This window comes from Hyaena hyaena, unplaced genomic scaffold (assembly GCF_003009895.1).
Source record: "Hyaena hyaena isolate Hyena2069 unplaced genomic scaffold, ASM300989v1 scaffold_191, whole genome shotgun sequence".
NCBI classification, from domain to species: Eukaryota; Metazoa; Chordata; class Mammalia; order Carnivora; family Hyaenidae; genus Hyaena; species Hyaena hyaena.
Genome location: NW_024080824.1, coordinates 1894617 through 1916284, shown reverse-complemented (window position 1 = coordinate 1916284; position 21668 = coordinate 1894617). Strand labels below are relative to the sequence as shown.

Here is a 21668-nt window from a genome sequence, read left to right as displayed (position 1 = left end):
AAGGCTTCAATGTAGAACCTTGCAAATTAAAACATAAAAATAACAAAATCTTGGATATACTGTTATGTATGTATTTCATCAACAGTGATGATAAATCTAACAACATTGTAAGAAATGCTTACGTTGTACAGACTTGTGAAAGACTTTTTAAAGCGTTCTTTTTCAAACCATCTTTTCTTGTTCTATTAGTTGATTGAATCAACAAGCACTATGGATGGAGCAATTGCTGCTGCCTTGCTGATGTTTGGTGATGCAGGTATGCCTGGCTTAGTTTCCACCCATGTGTATTTATTAGTTATATAATAATAATAAATATCTTCACATTTTTACTACTGCTCTACAATTTACTAAACACATTCATGAATTCTTACAGGATCCTTATGAGTTACTAATAGCTTCAGTTTTTTTAAATAAAGAAACTGAAGCTTAAGAAGGTTAAGTGACTTACCTGAGGTCATACAGCTATTTGGGAATCACATTTTCTAGGTTGATTTTTTTTTTTTTCTTCCCTAGGGAGGGGGCAGGTTTTCATTGGTAATTTTGCTTGTTTTCTACAGATCAAATCTCGTAACAGTGAAGTTTTGGAAGGTATATTTTCTTTCTTTCTCAAGTGTCCTTTCTAATTGCATTGTGGTTTTATTTACAGGTCTACAAATCTGAGTCAGTAGGAACATAATGTCTTGTGGAAAGTCCTAGCTGGTAATCAGCATTCCTTCATTTAGTAAATATTTATGCTATGTTCCAGGCTTGGGATACAAAAATAAATGCCTTTGAAGGAGCTTACAGTATAAAAGCACCTCCAATTTCTTTAAGCAAATACTGTATTTTCCTCCTAACTTGTATATACCAAACCAGTAAAAATAACCTATACTCCTAGTACCATAAAAGTATTTAAGTAATGAAGACAAACCCACACTCCCATTAATCACCCTCGAATTTGCTTTGTATCATTTTCAACTTTTCCTATGCTTGTCCCCACCACTGTACAATGCACGCGCGCACACACACACGCTTTAAATTAGGAAATGTAACAATAGTATTGGTTTGCATATTTAAAAAAATCATTTGATAATTTTTCATGGGTAACTCATCAGAACAAGCAGATTTATCCATCTTTTAAATATGGCTCATAACATTCTTCTGTAACAGCCTGTAAGATTGGTATATTAGTTATTTCTCTGTTAATTAGCATTTATATTTTTATTATCTTATTATAGTACTAAAGTAAATAGTCTTATAAGGAAATCTTTATGTTATTTCTATAGGCTAAATTTCAAACTGGGATGCTGAATCAAAAAATATACACTACTTAATATCTACTTCCATGTTACTTTTTTGAAGGTTGTGCTAATTTATTTTTTCATTAATATTGTGTGAATAAGTGCCTATTTCCCTCTCTCCCAAGTAGATTTTGCTGGCGTGCATTCCAAAGATGATATTGTTTCATCCATGTGAAATATTTTAATTCTTTCATTCTTTCCAATCTGAGTAAGGGAATAGTATTGTGTTGTGTGGGTGCTAACTGCATAGAATGTTAAGATTCTTCCTTTTCTTCCACTTCCTAGCTGTGTGACCTTGGGCAGTGTTGCCTAACTCTTCTGTGTTTCTGTTTCCTTAGGAGCAAAATAGTGTAATAATAGTACTGATGTCATAGCTTGTTGTGAAGAAGTGATACTGTATATTTCTTATGTAGTGTTTGGCACATAATAAGTTCCTAGTAAATGTTAGCAGTTATTTATTTGCAGGGGCCATCTGATAGAAAATGGTACAGGAGAAGATTGATAGCTCCCTCATTACTATAGCTCTAGCACTTACTGTCAAAGTTCCTGAAAAATGGTACACATAATGAACATTTCTTGAGTTGCAAAATGGATTGGAAAATTTTACATATTCTTATAATACCTCAATAGTTCATAATCTTTTCAAATTTGTAGAAAAACTTTATTCCATAGTAGTGTCTAATATTTTTTCTCTTGAGCAACTTATATCATTCAACTTATTTATTAATTTAACAGATACTGTGCACTTAGTACTAGGTGCGAGATGTTGTGTTAGGCATTGAGGTTACATATGGAAACAAAATTGACAAAACCTTTGCCTTCATGGAGTTTACAGTCCACATTAAATGTGAACTTCCTTTGAGTTTTTTTCTTCTCATTCTTGCACTATAGATTGATATTTCTTTTTTAAAAAAATATTTTCAAGTGGAAAGTTAGAAGAAAAGAAGAAATCAGGGTTTTCTTGGTTTTTAAGTAAACTTCCATGCTTCGTCTTAGAATGGAATGCACAGTCATATCAGTCATCTTCATCTTTAGCACATTACACTTCTCAGGTGTTGGAATGACACCAACGTAAGGTAGCCCTCCAGTATACGATATCAACAGGAAACTGATTTGGATATATTAAGACCGTTTTCCCTGAAAAGGCCTTCTTATTTTTTTTTTTAATGTACCAATAAAACTTTATTTATAAAATAAATAGGCCAGATTTTGCCTGCAGGCCATAGTTTTCCAACTCCTGCACTCGAGAGAAACTGAGTACAATGATCAGGATGGAAGTCAGGCAACAAAAACAAATATGAACAGATGTCTACTACACGTATAATGTAGTATAGATATGCCTGCTTTTCTGGGTCTCTGAATCATCTCCTCCTTTATCATGAGAATCTTTTTTTTTTTTTTTTTTTTTTACAAATAGTTTATTGTCAGATTAGTTTCCACATAACACTCAGTGCTCATCCTCACAAGTGTCCTCCTCCATGCCCATCCCCCCCTCTCCCCCACATCCATCAGTCCTCAGTTTTTGTCAGTATTCAAGAGTCTCTCGTGGTTTGCCTCTCTCCCTTTCCCCCATTTCCCCCCTTCTTCTCTCCCTTGTTCCTCCATCAAGTTCCTCCTAATCCTCCTATACGTGCAAACATATGATATTTGTCCTCTGCCTGACTTATTTCGCTCAGCATAACACCCTCAAGGTCCATCCACGTTGCTACACTTGGCCAGATTTCATTGTTTCTCATTGTGAAAAGGCCTTAAATATATGTAAGAGATTTTGGACAGTTCTATGCATCATGATGATGGATGTTGGTTTTAGCACAAGTTATAATCTTCTTATAGATAATAACTCCTATATTAAACAATAGGTACCTTTTATTCATTGCTTTCTGAAAGTTTTCATTTACGGACACTAGGTGACATATATGTATGCATAATACACATGTGTGTGTATATATATATACATATATATATCTCCAGCGTTTTTATCCTATTTTAAAAGGTAAAAATATGAAATGTATTGATGTTGTCCAGAGTCTGTCTAGCTGTTCCTTCTACTTCTCTGTGTTTGTATAAATATAAGCAAAACATTCTTAATGTGATTGTGATCCTATTATATTTGTTGCTTTGTAACCTTTTCAATAATTAGAGATATCTTTCCATGTTTATTTTATAAAAGTCTACCTAATTTATAACAGTGGAATTTATGAGTATATTCTAATTTGTTTAATATCTTGGGTTTTAGACAGTTTGTGAGAGTTCTTGTATGTATATGTGAGCACACATTTCCGTCAGTTCTGTGGGATAAATTCCTAGAGAAGGAATTGTTGGACTAAACTATACACATATCTAGAATTCTGAGGTGTGTTACTTAGATTGCCTTCCAGAAAGGCTAGAGCAATGCATAACATTTAAAAGTGCCTTTATGCCTGTGGTCTGCTAGGGTCTGTCTGTTTACTATTTGTTAATGGATGAAAAATAATGGTATTTTAAAGTTTTAATTATTAAGTTGAGTATTCTTTCATTTTTTTTCCTGCTGAACTGCTAATATGTGTTCTTTGTCTATTTTCTTTTTATAGTTTTCATGTTTTATTTTTTATTGTTAAATATGAACTTAGATGAAATTTATTTTCATCTGAGGTATAAGGAATAATTTTAATTTTAACTTTTTTTTTCTGAAATTTATGGTGAGTGCCCCCAATAAAAGATGAGAAGTATGAAACACAATTTGGAAGTGATATTTAGAATAGAATATTAACTTGTTTTCTTTAGATATATGCACAAACTTTTTTTTTTTTTTTTTTTTTTTTTACTGAAGTACAGTTAACACATAGTGTTACATTAGTTTTAGGTGTACAAAAAGTGATTCCATAACTATATGCTATACTCACCACAAGTGAGAACATGTCCCCACAGCACAGGGAAGATAGTCTATAGTAGCGTTGTATGGTGGCAGATGGTAGCTGCACTTGGGCTGAGGATAACATACAGATAAATGCAAACTGTTTAATTAATAATTATAGAGATAGATGTAGGTAACAACGTTGTGTACTGTTATGTAATATTTTTGCAGTCAGATTGTAGATTTGCATTTTCTCCCTATCTTATTTGCAAATTTTTTGCCTGTGGCCTTTTTAAATACATGTAAATATTTGGTGTCATAATATTAACGAAAAGAAGGATGTATAAACATATGTTTAAGGTTGAATAATCCTTTATTGACAAAACAAAGCTCTTATTTTTTCAGGAAAGAAACATATCGAGGTGACCTGGCATAAATCATGTTGTTTGAAGCTTTTATTTCCAGACGTAGAATATGACTAACAGTGCTCACCCCACCCCAGCAAATATAATTGTGATGATCCCTTTTTAAAGTGGATGCTTGGAATTACTTGGTGTCTGCAGAATGCACATTTACTTTATGGAACAAATTAGAAGACAAAAGTTTAAACATTTACATGGAAATTAGACATTAAAATGTTGATAACATTTCCTTTTTTGTTATAACCATATTATAAAGTTTTCAGGCTTACAACTTAAAAGCTGTCATGTTTGTATTTAGTTTGAATATTGCACTTCTACAAGTTTTATTTCTAACAGCATAATTAGGGTACTGATGTAATGAATACTGTACTTTTGTAAGCTCAAACAGATGCCTTCACGTTAGCACAGCAGTATGTCTAAGGAATTGGCTTTATGAAAGTAAAAGTATATAAGAAATAGATAAATATCTTCAAACTACTAATACATAATATAGCTTCCTTTTTTTTTAGCATTTTAGTTTAAGTAATCTCCACACTCAACGTGGAACTTGAACTCAGCAACCCCAAGATCAAGAGTCACCTGTTCTACCAACTGAGCCAGCCAGGCACCCCTGTGATAAAGCTTTTTTAAGATCATATAGTTTGAGTTTTTCTTTCAGTTATGGCAGAATATGTAAATTTTCTAACACTGTTATAGCCTGTATGTTACACTGTCTTGTTTTTAGGTTAAGAGCATTAATCGCTTGAGCTGTCTTTATTTCACTTCCTCCTCATTTATTAAATGAGACTGTTACCTACCTTGTAAGTTGATTGTGGAAAATAAGTGAAGCAACAGTTTCTAAAAGCCCTTTGCAAAGCCTGGTACATAGTAAACAATTATTGGTATTAGTGATGGTATTCAATAAGCTACACAGATAGGGCTCAACTTTTTTTTCACTGCTCAACACTCAGTCACTGAGGAGAACTCTTTCATTTCAGTATTGCTTTGTAGAATGACCATTCAGTTTAGCGATGCTGTTATTAAATAATGATGGTTTACAAATAACATCATTAGAGTGATTTATACTTTTGAAAGACTGGTAAGAATCTCTGTTCACTTTTCCTTTAATTCAGTTGACATTTATTGAGTTTACATGATAATGTAGAAGAAATAACATTGGGCCTGATGTCAGAGAACTATCTACACATGTTCATTATAACTTTTTTACTTTTGTTTAACATTGATGCTTCTTATAATACTTGTGCAAACTTTGATTGTGCCTCTCCATTTTAGAAGGTGGTGGACCCAGGAAAAGAAAATTATCTTCTTCTTCAGAGCCATATGAGGAAGATGAGTTTAATGATGATCAGTCTATAAAGAAGAAAAGACTGGATCATGTAAGTTACATTTGAATTAAAGTATCAAAATCAGCTATTAGACACAGAGTATGTTGAATCTATGGATATCAGACCTAAATGCATCCAGATGAATTAGACTTCTCTCTCACAGCCAGATCAGATGCTGTTGGCATTTCATTTATGACTGTGCTTTCTTTTTAATTTATCTGGTACTAATTATCTCTGAGTTATAAAATTAAATTATTAAAATATTCTAGTGGTACGATAAAGTAACTTTTGGGGAAGGGAAAATATCCTTTTTTAAAAAAATGTTTATTTTGGGAGACAGAAAGAGAGTGCGAGGGGTGGGGGTGGGGGTGGAGGAGAATTTAAAGCAGCCTCCGCGCTGTTAGTGCAGAGCCTGATGTGATGATGAAACTCACGAACCTGGAGATCATGGCCTGAGCCGAAACCAAGAGTTGGACTGTTAACCGACTGAGCCACCCAGGCACCCTGAAAATATACTTTTAATATATGGTTGAACCAGCACCCTTTCCTCCTTCCCCAGGGTAGCTAATTATAATTCTTCTAGATGGACTCTTAATAACTTAAAACTACTTATCTAAAAATAATCATGGTTTTGTTTTTATTAGGTTATTCTATAGTTTTCCATTAACTTTTAAGAATAGAACTATTGAGGCCTCCCAGTGAAACCAGACATGGTCCTCCCTGTCTGCATTCAAGACAACACAGTTTCTTTTTGGTAATAAAAATCCATCACCCCCAACTAGTATAGTAACTTACTTACTTACTTATCTGTAACTCAATGGTAAAAGAAGCATTGGTAGCTAGGTGGCAATCTCTACCCTAATTTGATGAGATAATTGTTATGTCCCTGCATGGAAGCATTCTTTTCTTGAGAACTAATACTAATAGGAAGTTAAAAATTCTGTGAGTGGGTTTTAGGTATGAGGAATAGCTATAGTATAAGAGACTAAGCCTACATCTTAGTTTACAAATCTATATATAATGGCTGGGGGGGAAGTAGCATCAAATCGATTGTTGATTCAAAGCATTTACTTTGCTTGTACATCCTATTGAACAACAAATCAGTCTTAGGTGTTCTCTATAGTTCACGTGCTAAATTTTCACTAAGCAATACTGCTGTTCTGTAAGCCCCTTCTATGTTTTGAGGCACGTGGTGAAATCACTGGACATGAATTCAGTGGTGCACTTTTCTTAGCGACCTGGTCAAGAACATTGTGGTATCATTAGTGTACTGTGTGAATTAGGCTTATTTTTTTATTTATTTTTGTTAATTTTTTTTGATGTTTATTTTTGAGAGAGAGAGAGAGAAACAGAGCATGAGGGGGGTAGGAACAGAGAGAGAGGGACACAGAATCCAAAGCGAGCTCCAGGCTCCAAGCTGCCAGCACAGAGCCCGACATGAGGCTCAAACTCATGAACTTTGAGATCATGACCTGAGCCAAAGTTGAACGCTTAACCAACTGAGCCACCCAGGTACCTCTCAGTTAGGTTTTCTATCTATCTGTGGTATGTTAGTTGCCTATGGGTGCCATAACACAGTAGCACAAACTGGCTTAACTAATACAAATGTATTGTATCACAGTTTTGGAAGCTGGTGTGTCAGAAGAGTTGGTTTCTTCTGAAGGCTTTCCATTTGTCTTTGTTCCTGATGGTACGCTGGAACTTTGACATTCCTTGACTTGTAGATCCTTGTCTTCATTGTCACATTGCATGCTCCTTGTGGGCATGTCTGTCTCTAAATTTCCCCTTTTGTGTAAGGACGCCAGTTGGTAGATTAGGATTCATCCTAATTTTAACTTGATTATGTCAGTAAAGACGCTATCTCCAAATAAACACATTCTGAGGTACTAGTTGTTACTCATTACGTGAATTTTGGAAGGACGTAGTTCAACCCACAACTGGTATTGCCAGAAGTGGGTAGATAGGAAAGGCATCTTAGAGTAGATTTCTGTTACTGTCCCTTCCATGATGAAAGGGGTCTAGTATAATCCTCTTGCCACCAGACAATTGATTGACTCTCCCAAAAAATAGTGCTATTGTGGAAACTCGTTGGTGCTCTTGGCAGGTCAGGTATTTGTTGGTAATGGAAGTCAGATAAATCTTGGTGTGGAACTGTCTTGTTAACCTGTATACACAGCCTCTATTCATGTTGCCATGGCCATTTGTTTATAGACCCAGGGAGCAAGCATTCAAGAGGCTTTGTTGTTATTGGTGTTCACAAAGTAGATCATCTTGTTTTCTTCATTACTAAAAATTTCCTTTGTAGTAGATGGACTTTGCTGAACATTCTCAAGGAAAAAGGTTGCTCTTGCATTCTGTTCTCAGAAAAAGTCCTGCGAAGTTCAACAGTGTACCTCTTTCCCAGACTTCTGGTCATCAGTCTTCTACTCTTACTCTTCTCCTCATCTCCTGTCCGTAACATATTATAGCTTTCTACCCCTGGCCGCCTCTTTTTCTACAAAATGGATGGTAAGATGTACTGCCCAAACCTCTCTTAAATGAAGTTAAATCACTCAACCTTGTTTGTTTACATCACTTTGGGCTTCTTCTAACAGTACGTGAATCTTTGAAAACCAAGTTCAAGATTTCCCCCTCACTTTATCTGATCATAAAGAATTCCCCAAATGCCATAAATCCTGTTTGAAGGAGCAGGAGCAGTAACGCAGAAGTAGGTACCATGGGAGCCTGGGACACCTGCACAGGCAGCTTATTTGTTCCTCCTGAACCTGCTCAAGTTCAGTTTCAGATCTCCCATTTTAACTTGATGATGAGTTGCTGCTGTTTATGCTCAGGTTTAAGGTTGGTGGATCAGATAACCAGATCACATAACTCAAGTTTCATGGTCACTTGATGTCCCACGGCCAACCGTTCTGTTCCTATCAGGACCCCTTTCAAGCCAACAATTTTTTCACAAAAAGAGATCAGTGCCTTCTACTTTCATTAAATCTTTTTTTTTTTTTTAATGTTTGTTTGTTTGCTTATTACGAGAGCGAGCGAGACAGAACCTGTCTCGAGACAGAACCTGAGCATGGAAGAGTGAGACAGAGAGAGGGAGGCACAGAATCTGAAGCAGGTTTCAGGCTCTGAGCTGTCAGCACAGAGCCTGACGCAGAGCTTGAACCCACAAGCCATGAGATCATGACCTGAGCTGAAGTCGGACGCTTAACTGACTGAGCCACCCAAGCACCCCAAGTCCCTCTGCTTTTAAAATGTGAATTTATTTGTGTAGTAGATATATTAAACACCAATTTTAGTATAATCAAATTTTATGCTATTTATGTGCAGTGCTGTTCGTGAGCAATACCAGGTGAACACAGAACACTGCACCCAGCTGCACTGAGCCACATAGAATACATAAAATGCACACACCCCAGACCTGTGCTGGCTGCCACATTTCACCGTGCTTATTTCCCCACAAGGCTGTGTTCTACTATTCTTTGAGATTGGCAAACTTTTCTATTGAGAAAAAAAGCACCCATTCAACATCCCAAACATATTAAGCAATTTCATTAAAAAATATCAGGCAGTATGTATAGAAGAAAAGTTTTAAGTATTGAGGAAAAGCTTGAGACAGATGTTTAGGAAGAGCTCAGAACAGGTGCTGTGTCCTGAGCAGCAGGCGTAAAGGGATCTGTGGAGCATCAGAGACAGCACCACAAAATAATATGGCTGGACCATCATCAGATATTGGGAGATCAGGATAGGCACAAAATATAGACGAAAAGGAAAGATTGTTGAGCATTTGTATTAAAGATAAAAGTGAAAAGATTAGGAATGACCTTTTCCATATAGATATTTTCATGCAAAGGCTTTTAGAGAAAAGAAGTGTATACTGTGGAAATAGCTTCTTTTGGTGCCAATAGTGGTTGCTTTAGTAGTTTGAAACAGTGCTACAAATTCCTGAGCCATCAGCTGTCACACAAAGCCTTGAGTGTAGATGGAAAGCTCCAGAAGCATTTTACAACTGCGATACAGAAGTAAACTGAAGAAAGCAACTATACATTGAATTCAACTCAATTTTCATGAAACACATATCTGTTATGAATGCATGCCTCACAGATCCCAAATCTGAAAGACATAAAATAGGAATTAGGGCTTTGAACAATAGCATTACTGTGCTGTTTCCCACTAGTGCCAGATAGAGACTCAGAGCTGAAACCAGTAGTAGTTTATCACAGACCAAACTAAGCTGAGCCTTTTAAAAGAAATAAGTCAGCCTTAGAGTTAATTACCAGTACAGGAAAAATGGATGGAGCACCCAAATCTGCAATATTTTACTTAATTCTTTTCTGCTGTAGCAGGATTATTGCAAAAACAAAACCAGAAAGACTTAAAAACTCCTATAATGCCTATCAATTCCTATCAAGCCTATCTCTCTACAAAAATTGAACTCAGCCCCATTTTTTCCTGCTTTTTCCTCAAAAAATCACCTGAGATAGCCCTGTGATACGTGTACGATTGTAGCATTTATGGCTTACTATTTAACGTGAGCATTTAAGACACTGATTGCTATTATTGAAAGTGAGAATGCGGATGTGGTTATAGAATTTTGGAATAGATTTAACATCAGAGTTTCATTGGTTCCATTGTTTACGACCCAGAGTGACAAGAGCGTTTGCATTATGTGTGGTGGAAAACCCTCCTTGACTTGATTTGCAGTTTTGAAAGATTTGATTCTTATAGAGAAATTTGTAAAACTCGGCAAAAGGTGTGTTGATTTAGGAAAGTGGGTTGGTTTTGAGGAAGTAGGTGGAGATGTTGAAGAGATAGGGTCCCGCTGATGATCGGACCACAGAACTCTTGTAGTAATTTGCTGCTGACAGCCATGCGGATATAGGGGGTAATGATGATAATGATGGTGAAGACTCAATAAGGCTACACCATGACAGCTTAACACAGCATGTTGTCAGATGTGGTAAGTGTTCCTGAAAACAGCTGTACTGGTTTGAAGATACTGGCTTTAATGATGACTATAATAAGAATCATAGCACCCAGTTGCCTTTAGAACCATTCAGACAGCATTAGTATGAGAGTAGGAGGCTAGCAAAGGAGCAGAAATGTATGTTTATTTTATAATTTATTATTTATATTCTCAGCCAGTATAGCAGAGATAACACAAGGACAGTGAGCCATGGTGTTCCAGAGCTGGCGTTAAGAAATGTTCAGATAACCTTTTTTTGACCACTTCACAGTAACTCACAAGCTGCAATCCTTCCAGTGATAACACCCCCAAGCAAACTTCAGTTCACATTTATTGTGGTATTTATGTACTTCGTAACCATTTAAAGTGTGAAATTGTGCTATCCTGTTTTAAGGGTCCTTTCTATGTTGTTAATGTGTCACTGCTGAAGTTTTTGAATGTTGTGCCTCTAACACGAGTTTTTGAAACTGTAGTTTATTTTCCTGATTTTGCACAGTGCAGTAATTTTGGAAAAGGCATATATTATATTGAAGCAGAACAGACGAGTTTTCAGCAGAAGGATACCTGACCTTGCTTCAAAAGCTTATGGGTCTCTGCTGTGATTTTCCTATTGGGGCTTTCTAGAGACTTCATACAGCATGCTTCTCAGCCACAGATTCTTTCAGAATCATTGCATCTACTCATTGGTAGTGAAGCCCAAGGGGCAGAGCACCTCGTGCCGTATCCTGGGCCTGCTAGAGAGCCTTCTCAGTCTTGGCCTCATTCGTACATAAACAGATTAAGCAGTGCACACCATAATGAAGAATACCCTGCCTCCAGGAAGCAAAGGGGCCGACCGATTGTTCTGCTTCTTTTTAGAGTTACACAGTATGTAACCTTTTTCTTTCTCTCTTTTTCTTTTTTTTTTTTTTTTTGAATGGCATTTGCAACATGCCCCAGATTAGACCCCCCCCCATAAAATTCATGAAAGGGGTAGTGGTCCCCAGAATTTGAGGGGGGTTATTTCTCATTCTTTGGCATGTGTGTGTCTTACTGAGGTACCCACTGCTTCCTACTTACCAAGTCCAGTTTAGTGATGTCTTCAGTGTAGATGGTTAAACTGATATTCTGTGGACTGTGCAAAACTGTCAGTCCCAGATTACCATATTATGAAAGAACAGGAGAGTTACCATAGCCCTGAGGACTGTGAAGGTGTGTCTTTCACTGGCCCTTCCCAGATAAAAACAAATTGGTTTTGCTTGTCCTTTCTAATTGGGATGGGGTAGTGGGGGAAGAAGCATCTCATACATTTTAACTGCACAGTTATACTGATTGCTCTAGTAAAAATTCCACATCTGGTATAGTAGGTGTTATAATTGGGGTCATCACCTCTTTGTTTATGATAACTAAAATAATTCTACAAAACCCATCATCCGGGTTTTGTATAGGCCAGGGAGCCGCAGTACATTGGGATGGGATGGTGATACCAGTTTCTGCAGTTCTTCAGTAACATTATATTGTTGCTGCAGCTGATTCTACTTGTACTTCTCCTCTTCCTTTTTTCTCCCTCTTCCATTTACCCCTCCTCAGTTTTAGGGATGTGAATTTGTTTTTTTCCTGCAATAATGGCCCTTACTCTCTGGGCCAAGGAGCTAACATGAGATTGCTGCCAGTCCTAAATATGTCTGATCCAACTCTCCGTTCTGGAATAGGAAAAATAATCACAGGAATAACTCATAAGTGTACAGTCCCTGAGACAGATTTAGGCCTGAACTCCTTGTGTCACCTGTGTAACCACTGGATAGCACAGGTGTTAGATCTGAGGGTGCCGGGGTGGCTCAGTCGGTCAAGCATCTGACACTTGATTTTGGTTCAAGTCATGATCCCAAGGTCATAGGATTGAGCCCTGTATCAGGCTCCATGCTGAGTGTGGAGCTTGCTTGAGATTCGCTGTCTCCCTCTGCCTGCCTTCTCAACTCTTTCTCTCTCAAAAAAGAAAAGAAAAGAAAAAAAGAGTATTAGATTTGAGAGCAGACAGCAAAGGATAGGTATACCATCTGCTGAATGTTTTTTTTTTTTTTTTTTTACAAATAGTTTATTGTCAAATTAGTTTCCACATAACACCCAGTGCTCATCCCCACAAGTGCCCCCCTCCATGCCCATCCCCCCTCCCCCCCACATCCATCAGTCCTCAGTTTTTGTCAGCATTCAAGAGTCTCTCATGGTTTGCCTCTCTCCCTTTCCCCCACCATTTCCCCCCTTCTTCTCCCCCTGGTTCCTCCGTCAAGTTCCTCCTAATCCTCCTATACGTGCAAACATATGATATTTGTCCTTCTCTGCCTGACTTATTTCGCTCAGCATAACACCCTCAAGGTCCATCCATGTTGCTACACATGGCCAGATTTCATTGTTTCTCATTGCCATGTAGTATTCCATGGTATAGATAAACCGCATCTTCTTGATCCATTCATCTGTTGATGGACACTTAGGCTCTTTCCATGTTTTAGCTATTGTGGAGAGTGCTGCTATGAACATTGGGGTACATGTGGTCCTATGGCCTCAGCATTTCTGTATTCCTTGGGTAAATTCCTAGCAGTGCTATTGCTGGATCCTAGGGGAGTTCTATTGTTAGTTTCCTGAGGAACCTCCACACTGTTTTCCAGAGGGGCTGTACCAGTTTACATTCCCAGCAACAGTGTAGGAGGGTGCCCGTTTCTCCACATCCTCGCCCATCTGCTGAATGTTTAATTTGTCCTATCATATATTTGATTTCCAAAAGATGTTTACTGTTTTCCAAGTATCAGAGGTTTTTTATTGAGGTAAAATTCACATTGCATGAAATTAACCATTTTAGAATGAATAATTCAGTGCCAGTTAGTTCATTCACAGTGTTGTGCAGCCACCACTCCTATCTAGTTCCAGAATATTTTTATCACCCCATAAGAGCGTGCAGTTTCTTTCCCTCTCAGCCTCTGGCAGCCACCAGTCTGCTTTCTGTCTGTGTATATACCTATTCTGGGTATTTCATGTGAATAGACGCACACAAGGTGTTCTATTCCCTTTTGAGTCTAGCTTTTACTTAGCATAATGTTTTTGAAGTTCATCCACATTGTAGCAAATATCAGTACTTCATTCTTTTTTTAAGACTGAATAACGTAGCAATTTATGTATATATTATAATTTGTTTATCTGTTCATTCATTGATAGACACTTAATGAATTCAAAGCCAGGAATGTGCTATGTGAAGGACTAACATATAGGAAACACATAGTGGAAAAACACCAATCTAGAGTAAGACACCTAAGTGTCTCTTCCAGCCTCAGATGGTTATTATCCATCTGTGACCTCTAAAAGGTTTATTCTTGAAGTTTCAGTGTCTTCAGCTGTTAAGTGAGGATGCAAGTATGACTTTTTGTGGGCTTTGAAATGCTTTCTCCACATATTAGTGTTTTATTCTCCTGTTCAGAATCCTTTGCTTTCTCAATAAAGACTGATCTCAATTTGGTATTGCAAGCCAAATGCATTATTAGCTCTGATTTAAGTTTTCAGCCTTGTAGCCTTTCTATGGTCCCTGTACTTTAGCCCAGATATGCTATTTAGTATTATAAAAACACACGAGTTTTCTTCTTCTTACTCCAAACTTTCATTGTATTTTATTTGTCTTTGCCTTGTGGAGCTTCGTCATATTCCTGTGTGCGAGAGAGGTATTCATAATTTTTAGTATTCCTGTTTTGGGTAGTGAGAAAAAAAAACTAACAGTTGTCAGATAAGAAAGGAGGTAAAAGAAAGCATGAAGCTGTTTTTCTAGATCTTGTTTGTGTACCATGTGGTACAGTTCTAAGCAGAGTTAGGTAAATGATTTTTGATTGACTAAAATACAAGATTTTCTTATGCATGAACCCAAGAATCTTTTTTGCTTAAATACGAAATTTTAACCAGTTTTTTTAAGCAAAGTTTTAAGTGACAAAAGAAGAAAGATTAAATGAGTAACGATAATTATTCCCATTTTAATGTTTTGGTTTCACATAAGTTTCCATCATTGTGTAACTTTTATGTTGTGGCTGAACAATTAATACTCAAGCCATTCAATGAATCAACACTGAAGTAGAAGTAAATATTTTCTCTCAGTATTTGAAATTTGTAAGGAGTTATAAAATTGTGAGCATAGATGAAATATTTGAATCACTTTTTGCCACTTGCCATTAGCTTGGAGAGACATCAATATACCTGAATTATTTAGAGTAATTAAGAAACATTCTAGTCTCTTAGCAGATTTATCTTATTTTGAGTGCTGGATGAAGTGTGAGTTATTGGATATGCAATCAAGGTCTTTTTGTAATGCTAAATTCTTTACCCTTAAAGATATAAATTTGTCAGTTTTCACAGAACAGAAAGAAACATTTTTGGATTCTTACCAATTGTGGTAAGTTCCAAATCAAGTAAAAATATAAATATAATTGTCTTAAGACTGTTAACATTATTTGTAATCTCCTGAATTGTTTTCCCCCCCATTAGGGAGAAGAATCAAATGAGTCTGCAGAATCTAGCAGTAATTGGGAAAAGCAAGAAAGTATTGTATTGAAATTGCAAAAGGAATTTCCTAATTTTGATAAACAGGTGGGTAGTCATGAACAGATTTCATCAATGTATATTAAATGTTTGACATAAAATAGTGTTTGAGATCAACTGTGTAAAAGCTCAGTATGCATTTTACGGTTTTCTAATTAAATGTTCTTTTTTATCAGTATTATAAAATACTTTTATACTACTTGTTCCTTACATTGTGTATTTACCTTAATTGTTAGCTTAATTGTTATGTTACCATAACAGCTAAAATAATAACAGACATAACCATAACAATTGGAACTCCTATATAAAATGTGAATATTTAGAAAGCAAAGTTAACTGTTAGCTTTTTTCATATTCTCGTCCTTTAAATTTCTCATTAAGAATTTTAAAGGGACAGCTTAGTGGCTTAGTTGGTTAAGCATCTGACTCTTGATCTCTGCTCAGGTCACGGTCTCACAGTTTGTGAATTTGAGCCCTGCATTGGGCTCTGCGCTGACAGTGTGGAGCCTGCTTGAGAGTTCCTCTCTCCCTCTCTCTCTCTGCCCCTCTCATGCTCTCTCTCTCTCAAAAAGTAAACAAACTTAAAAAAAAAAAAAGAATTTTACAGTATAGGGGTAATCGGGCCAACTCAATCGGAAGAGGGTCTGACTCTTGATCTCAGGGTCGTGGATTTGAGCCTCACACTGGGTGTAGAGATTATTTAAAAAAATAAACTTAAAAAAGAAATTTTTGTTTTTAAATTTTATTTATTTATTTTTTTTTTTAGAGAAAGAGCACACATGTGTGAGCGGGGGAGAGGGGCAGAGGGAGGAAAAGAGAGAATCTTAAGCATGTCCCACACTTGGCACAGAGCCTGATGCAGGGCTCCATCCCACGATCCTGGGATCATGACCTGAGTCTCAATCAAGAGTCAATTGCTCAGCTCAACTGATGGAACCACTTAGGCACCCCACCCCAGAAAAGAATTTTAAAGTGTAATACTGCATCTTGGTATTTTAATATTCCATAAGCTTTGTTTTACTTATTAAATAGTAAGAATAATTTCACAGCCAAGCATGCCTCTATTAAAAGCACCTCTGTTTAATCACATAATTGTATGTAGAAGCATATTGTTTAACATTTAGAATACATTTACACTTGCATTGTTTTTATTCAAGTATATGCACAGGTAATATTTTGAAGAGCTAAATGCAAAATCTTTTGTTCTTCTCGTTCTTTACATGTGTTGAAACTGTATGTTTTGATGTTGGCAGTTTGTAAAAGCCTAACTACATGTTTAAGTTTGATTGAACAGATATTTTTGATCCTGAAGTTTTCAGAGCACGTTATAGGGATAGAAAAAGTTTAGAAACAGTCAAACAACTTCTTTGAAGACAGAGGTGAAATTTTATATACACAGAAAGCATTTGTAAAGCAGCATGAAAACAAGCATGAAATAATCAGAAATGAATTTTCAAGTGATTTACTTATTTTTAGAAGAGTATAAAAGTTTTGTATGAGTTGCTAATTTGAGATTTTTAACAAAAAGATCAATGACTTATTTCTAGGAACTAAGGGAAGTACTCAAGGAACATGAATGGATGTACACAGAAGCTTTAGAATCTTTAAAAGTGTTTGCAGAAGACCAAGGTAATTAGCTCCTTTGTCATAGAAAACACATACATATTTTGGAATATAAGAAAATGATAAACCTGTTAGCTAATAATCAGTGAATGGGATTGCAAAAAATAATAGAAATAATAATGTAAAATTTTTTTTAAATGAGCAGTTTCCAAATGTTAATGGCAGTATAAAATGAAATAGAAAATTTCTATTTGGCTTTTTTTTTTTTCTTAAATAATTAGGGCTACTTTTAAGTGAACATGTATTATAGAGTATAAAAAAAACATTTTTTTAATATTTTAACATCTCTCAGGATGGATCTTATGATTGCTGGTATTTTATAATCAAGGAAATGTAGGTGTCCTTGCCTGTCGTTACATGAGTATCAAAAGTGCACCACTCTCAGAAACTTAAAAGAGAGTATCCCTGGCGTGGAAGAAATTCCCTAAACCTATAGGAGTAAATTCCCTAAACCTCTGTTGGAGCACTTTTAACTTTCAAAACCAAATGGTAGAGAATTAGTGGAGGAGAGTTGAATTACATATGTTTATTAGCATCCTTAAGCAAATCAGATCAGCTCTTCATAATTTCAAAGCCAGCTTAAAAAGCCCAGTACAATGGCATTGAGGTTTTTTGTTTTATTTTTAATGAAGTCTTCTAAGAAATACCCTAGTACTGGTGTTCTTGATGGCATAGAGAATGATAGTCTGTGGAAAAAAGAAAGCCACCAAATCACCAGTTATGAGTCTGGAGAATGATTCAAAAGAGTTATAACGATTGTGAATGTGGAGAATTTGAGGAATACTTTATCCAATTCATTTTTCCTTTTATTATACATGCACCAGAATGAATGTATGATAATGTGTAAGTCTGTGAGTTCTTTGAGTAAGTAAAACAAACATTCTAAACAGTAAAGTATCATGTTATAGACTAACCAGTAAGAGATAACAGAATCTCTTCAATCAGACATCTTAGAAATCTATGGGATATGATGGGTAAACCAATGAAAAAGTCGCAGGGCTTTTTAATAATAGTATATTTAAATAGGTGGAGATGGCAATGGAAAATTAATATAATAAGAATGGTTTTAATTTAGGGTGAACGTTGTTTTTGCTATACCCATCCGTGTTGGCATGGAGATGGGCTGCTGAGCGACATCTGGGGCAGCTTATGAATATGCAGCTGCCATTTATGTGCTCAGGACCTTTATTAGAAAATGGGGATTTATATTTTTTATTTTAAAAATTATCACCTGTTTTTTAAACGAGCTATTTCAACTCATTGTACAACTTTAGATTCTACTTCAGTATTTCTCTTTGTATCAAGATTTAACAAATTATAGTTGACTTCTGTGTTCAAAAGAAAACTATCATGTTTAGATATTTTTTATCTTATTTGAAGGTTTATATCCTTGTATTTAATTTATATCTTTCTAATTTACTTTTGTCTACCTATGTAGATATGCAGTATGCCTCACAAAGTGAATTTCCAAATGGAAAAGAAGCTTCTTCGAGAAGTCAGAATTATCCTAAAAATTCAGCTAAAACAAAGCTGAAACAGAAATGTTCCATGAAACCACAAAATGGTTTTAATAAGAAACGTAAAAAAAATGTATTTAATCCTAAGAGAGTTATTGAAGACTCTGAATATGATTCGGGTTCTGATGCGGGCAGTTCACTAGATGAGGACTACAGTAGTGGTGAAGAAGTGATGGAGGATGGCTATAAGGGTAAAATTCTTCACTTTCTTCAAGATGCTTCAATTGGTGAACTAACTTTGATTCCTCAGTGTTCTCAGAAAAAGGCTCAGAAGATAACTGAACTCCGGCCCTTTAATAGTTGGGAAGCTCTGGTAAGGCTCCATTATTTTTTTCCCTCCTGTATGTGTGTATGTGTGTATATATGTGTGTGTGTTTAATTCACAGTACCGTTTATAGTCAAGGTGTCTTCAGCCCAGGGAAGCATAGATGGGTGGCCTTACCCTGTGTAGAGTCAAACATTACTTTCATTGTAAGCCAATAGTATTTCAAATAGTGTCATATGACCTAATTTTGAATGAATTAAGGGGTGATTTTCCTGAAAAAACCCAAGCTGATTGGCTGGGCATACTGTCACTCATTCTTTTGCATAGAAACTTGGTTCATTTCACTGCAGAAGAAGAAATTAGAGCTTACATTTAGGAAGGAGTCGTTTGCTAGCCTGTTCTGATCTGTTACTGCTGAGACACCATGCAGAAAGCAAGAATGTGGCAGAAATTTTACTACAGCTACTTGAAAAGCAATAGCAACGTCCAGGGGAGCTCCATGATTCAAAATGCCAGCCTAAGTGTTTTATGCTTCACCACAAAAGGAGCAATTGTTTATTTTCTTTTTCTTTTAAAAGTGACAGCTCAATCTCTAACATGTTTTTCTTGGTTAAACAACACGGCCATTTTATGGAGTGTGGCAGGCTGCAAGCGATTTTTATTGGAAAGATAGAAAAGTGTGTGAAGCCTAGAATTAAGGCGTTAGGTGAAGGGAAAGCATAAGCAACTGGTAAGTACACTTTGCATGATCATTTTATGGAATTTGAACTATAAACAAGTGTTATCCAAAATACCTGTATTTTGAGTTTATAAATGTCAGCAGTCAGCAAATCTTGTTCATACAGAGAAATAGAAGAACTCTGTCTTTTAAATTTTGCCTTGACTTTTGTGAGAATGTGGGCTTTTATATCATGAATTGTATATATAGGCCCCGCTGTGAAAGCACTGTGGATGATTTTTTTACAGCTTTAGAAGATGAACTGCCTCTTGAAGCTTTATAAATTTTAAGGAAGTTTTATTCTCTCTCAGGGAGTAAAGTTGCTTTTGTGAATAATTTTATACTTGTGACAAATCTATAAGAGCAGAAGTTCCTTTAATAAATGTCTTTGAAACTGGCACTGTGGGCGGGTCCCTGAACAGTGGTTCTAAAAAGCATTTTTTAAAAAATTAAGATATTTGAAAAATAAAGAAACATTACTAATATTTCGTAGCTTAAAAAATAAAATAAATAAAGCCATTCGTTTTGCCTGCAGCCTTTGCTTTTCCAGAGAACATCTGTCAAAGCAGGCCCTTTCGAAACTTGTTCGGCTTTGCCTGAGTGATTATTTGTGAAAGTATTTGCTGAAGGGCTTTCTTGTTCTCCTTTTCTCCCTTTTCTTCTTTCTTTTAATCTTTAATGGTCTTCTGTGTTATTGCAGAGTTGACTGCTCAGGCTTGTTGGGATTCTAATTTATTTAATAAGGAATGCAATTATCTGCAGCCAGTGTACTTAGTAACTGTAATTACTTGCCCACATATCTTATAGTAAAAGTAAATTATACCGGACTTATATGTGCCAGATGCTTTCAAAAATATTCAGCTTAACATGTAGAAAGCATATTTCCCCTACTAATTAATTGGCATAGTTTAAATTAGTCTCAACATGAATTTTTTGTAGATTGTGTGTTAACCTTTTTAAACCTCCTATTGCATCTTGCCCCCTCTCTAAAAATTGAACACAAAGACAGTATTTTTTTGCTAGCCATTTATCTAAATGTTGGTTATTTTATGTACCAGTTACAAAGTAAACTTGCTACTTCAGCAAAAACAGGACTTTGCTGTCCTGAAAAATGTAGGTAAATGAAGAGCTTTGGAAATGAGCAGTTAACACTGGCACATCATGTATAGAAGCCTTGAATTTTCATGTGCGTGGAATTTTAAGTTTTTACTTTCAGTCACTTTAGAATTTTGAATGTGATTTAGGTTACTCTGATTTAGAGAGTAATTTCAGATCTTAAAATTATCAGAGGTAAAGTTAATATTTATGTACATTGTACTAAAAAACTACATATATGATTCACTACTTTACAGCATATAAACTCTTAACATTATTGTTGAAGCTTATTTACAGTCTTAAGGATTGAGGAATTTGTGAGAACTTTAAGAGTCATTAATAATTCATTTAAAAAGGCAAACTGAACCAACAAATCCAGTACACACGTTTTAATTACGATTTTTGCTAAAACTGAAGTCTATAACATTGGTAGATTAAATGTAATCATTAATGTTTCATTGCCTTACTAGAAAAACAATTTGTGAAAATTAGATTAGCAGTGCCTTTTAAAACAAAATGAAATGGGAAAAGTACATCGTTACGACTTTCTCGTCAGAATTACACTTTTTAAACATTAAATGCTGTAACATACTGTAGTCACCCTTATTTTACATGAGTAGAATTTGTTTAACAAAATAAGTGCATTGTTTACAAGGGTGTTTATGTTTGCAGCTTTAAACCTGTTTTCTTTGAATCAAAACTTAGTGTATGCTAAGTTTTCTTCATAATTTTTCCATCTTTTTCTGCTTAGGTATAGTAAAGGATGTGTTTATTGTAAGAAACTGAATCATTAAATGATGGAGACTTTGGAAATACAGCAAGCCAATAATAATGTCAGTTTAAAACATGGTGTTAATGTGGTAAAACTGGGATTTTAATTGCCATATTTCACACATTTGATGGTATCAGTTTGCCCACTACTTACTGAGTTTTTTGTCTAGCCTTGTGCAGAGTAAGATGGGGACTGTTATGTCTGATAATCTTATATGTTTCATCTTTATACTTTAATCTGAATAGTAATGTATGCTGACCAAAGGAAGATACATGAGTAACTCATTTATGAATATCTCAACCTAAAACTT

General features: G+C 35.7%; 1 protein-coding gene across 4 annotated transcripts in view; it reads left to right on the top strand.

Annotated features, from left to right (window-relative positions):
- SMARCAD1 (SWI/SNF-related, matrix-associated actin-dependent regulator of chromatin, subfamily a, containing DEAD/H box 1) overlaps positions 1–21668 on the top strand; it is a 77396-nt gene that overhangs the window by 24507 nt on the left and 31221 nt on the right. For 3 of the 4 annotated variants that reach the window (XM_039241291.1, XM_039241289.1, XM_039241290.1), the window contains exons 5-9: positions 190–256; positions 5808–5911; positions 15315–15416; positions 16916–16997; positions 18430–18821. In XM_039241291.1, the coding sequence (XP_039097222.1) occupies positions 190–256; positions 5808–5911; positions 15315–15416; positions 16916–16997; positions 18430–18821 (747 nt within the window). The remainder of the gene's footprint in view (positions 1–189; positions 257–5807; positions 5912–15314; positions 15417–16915; positions 16998–18429; positions 18822–21668) is intronic. The other variant, XM_039241292.1, reaches the window with a different exon arrangement.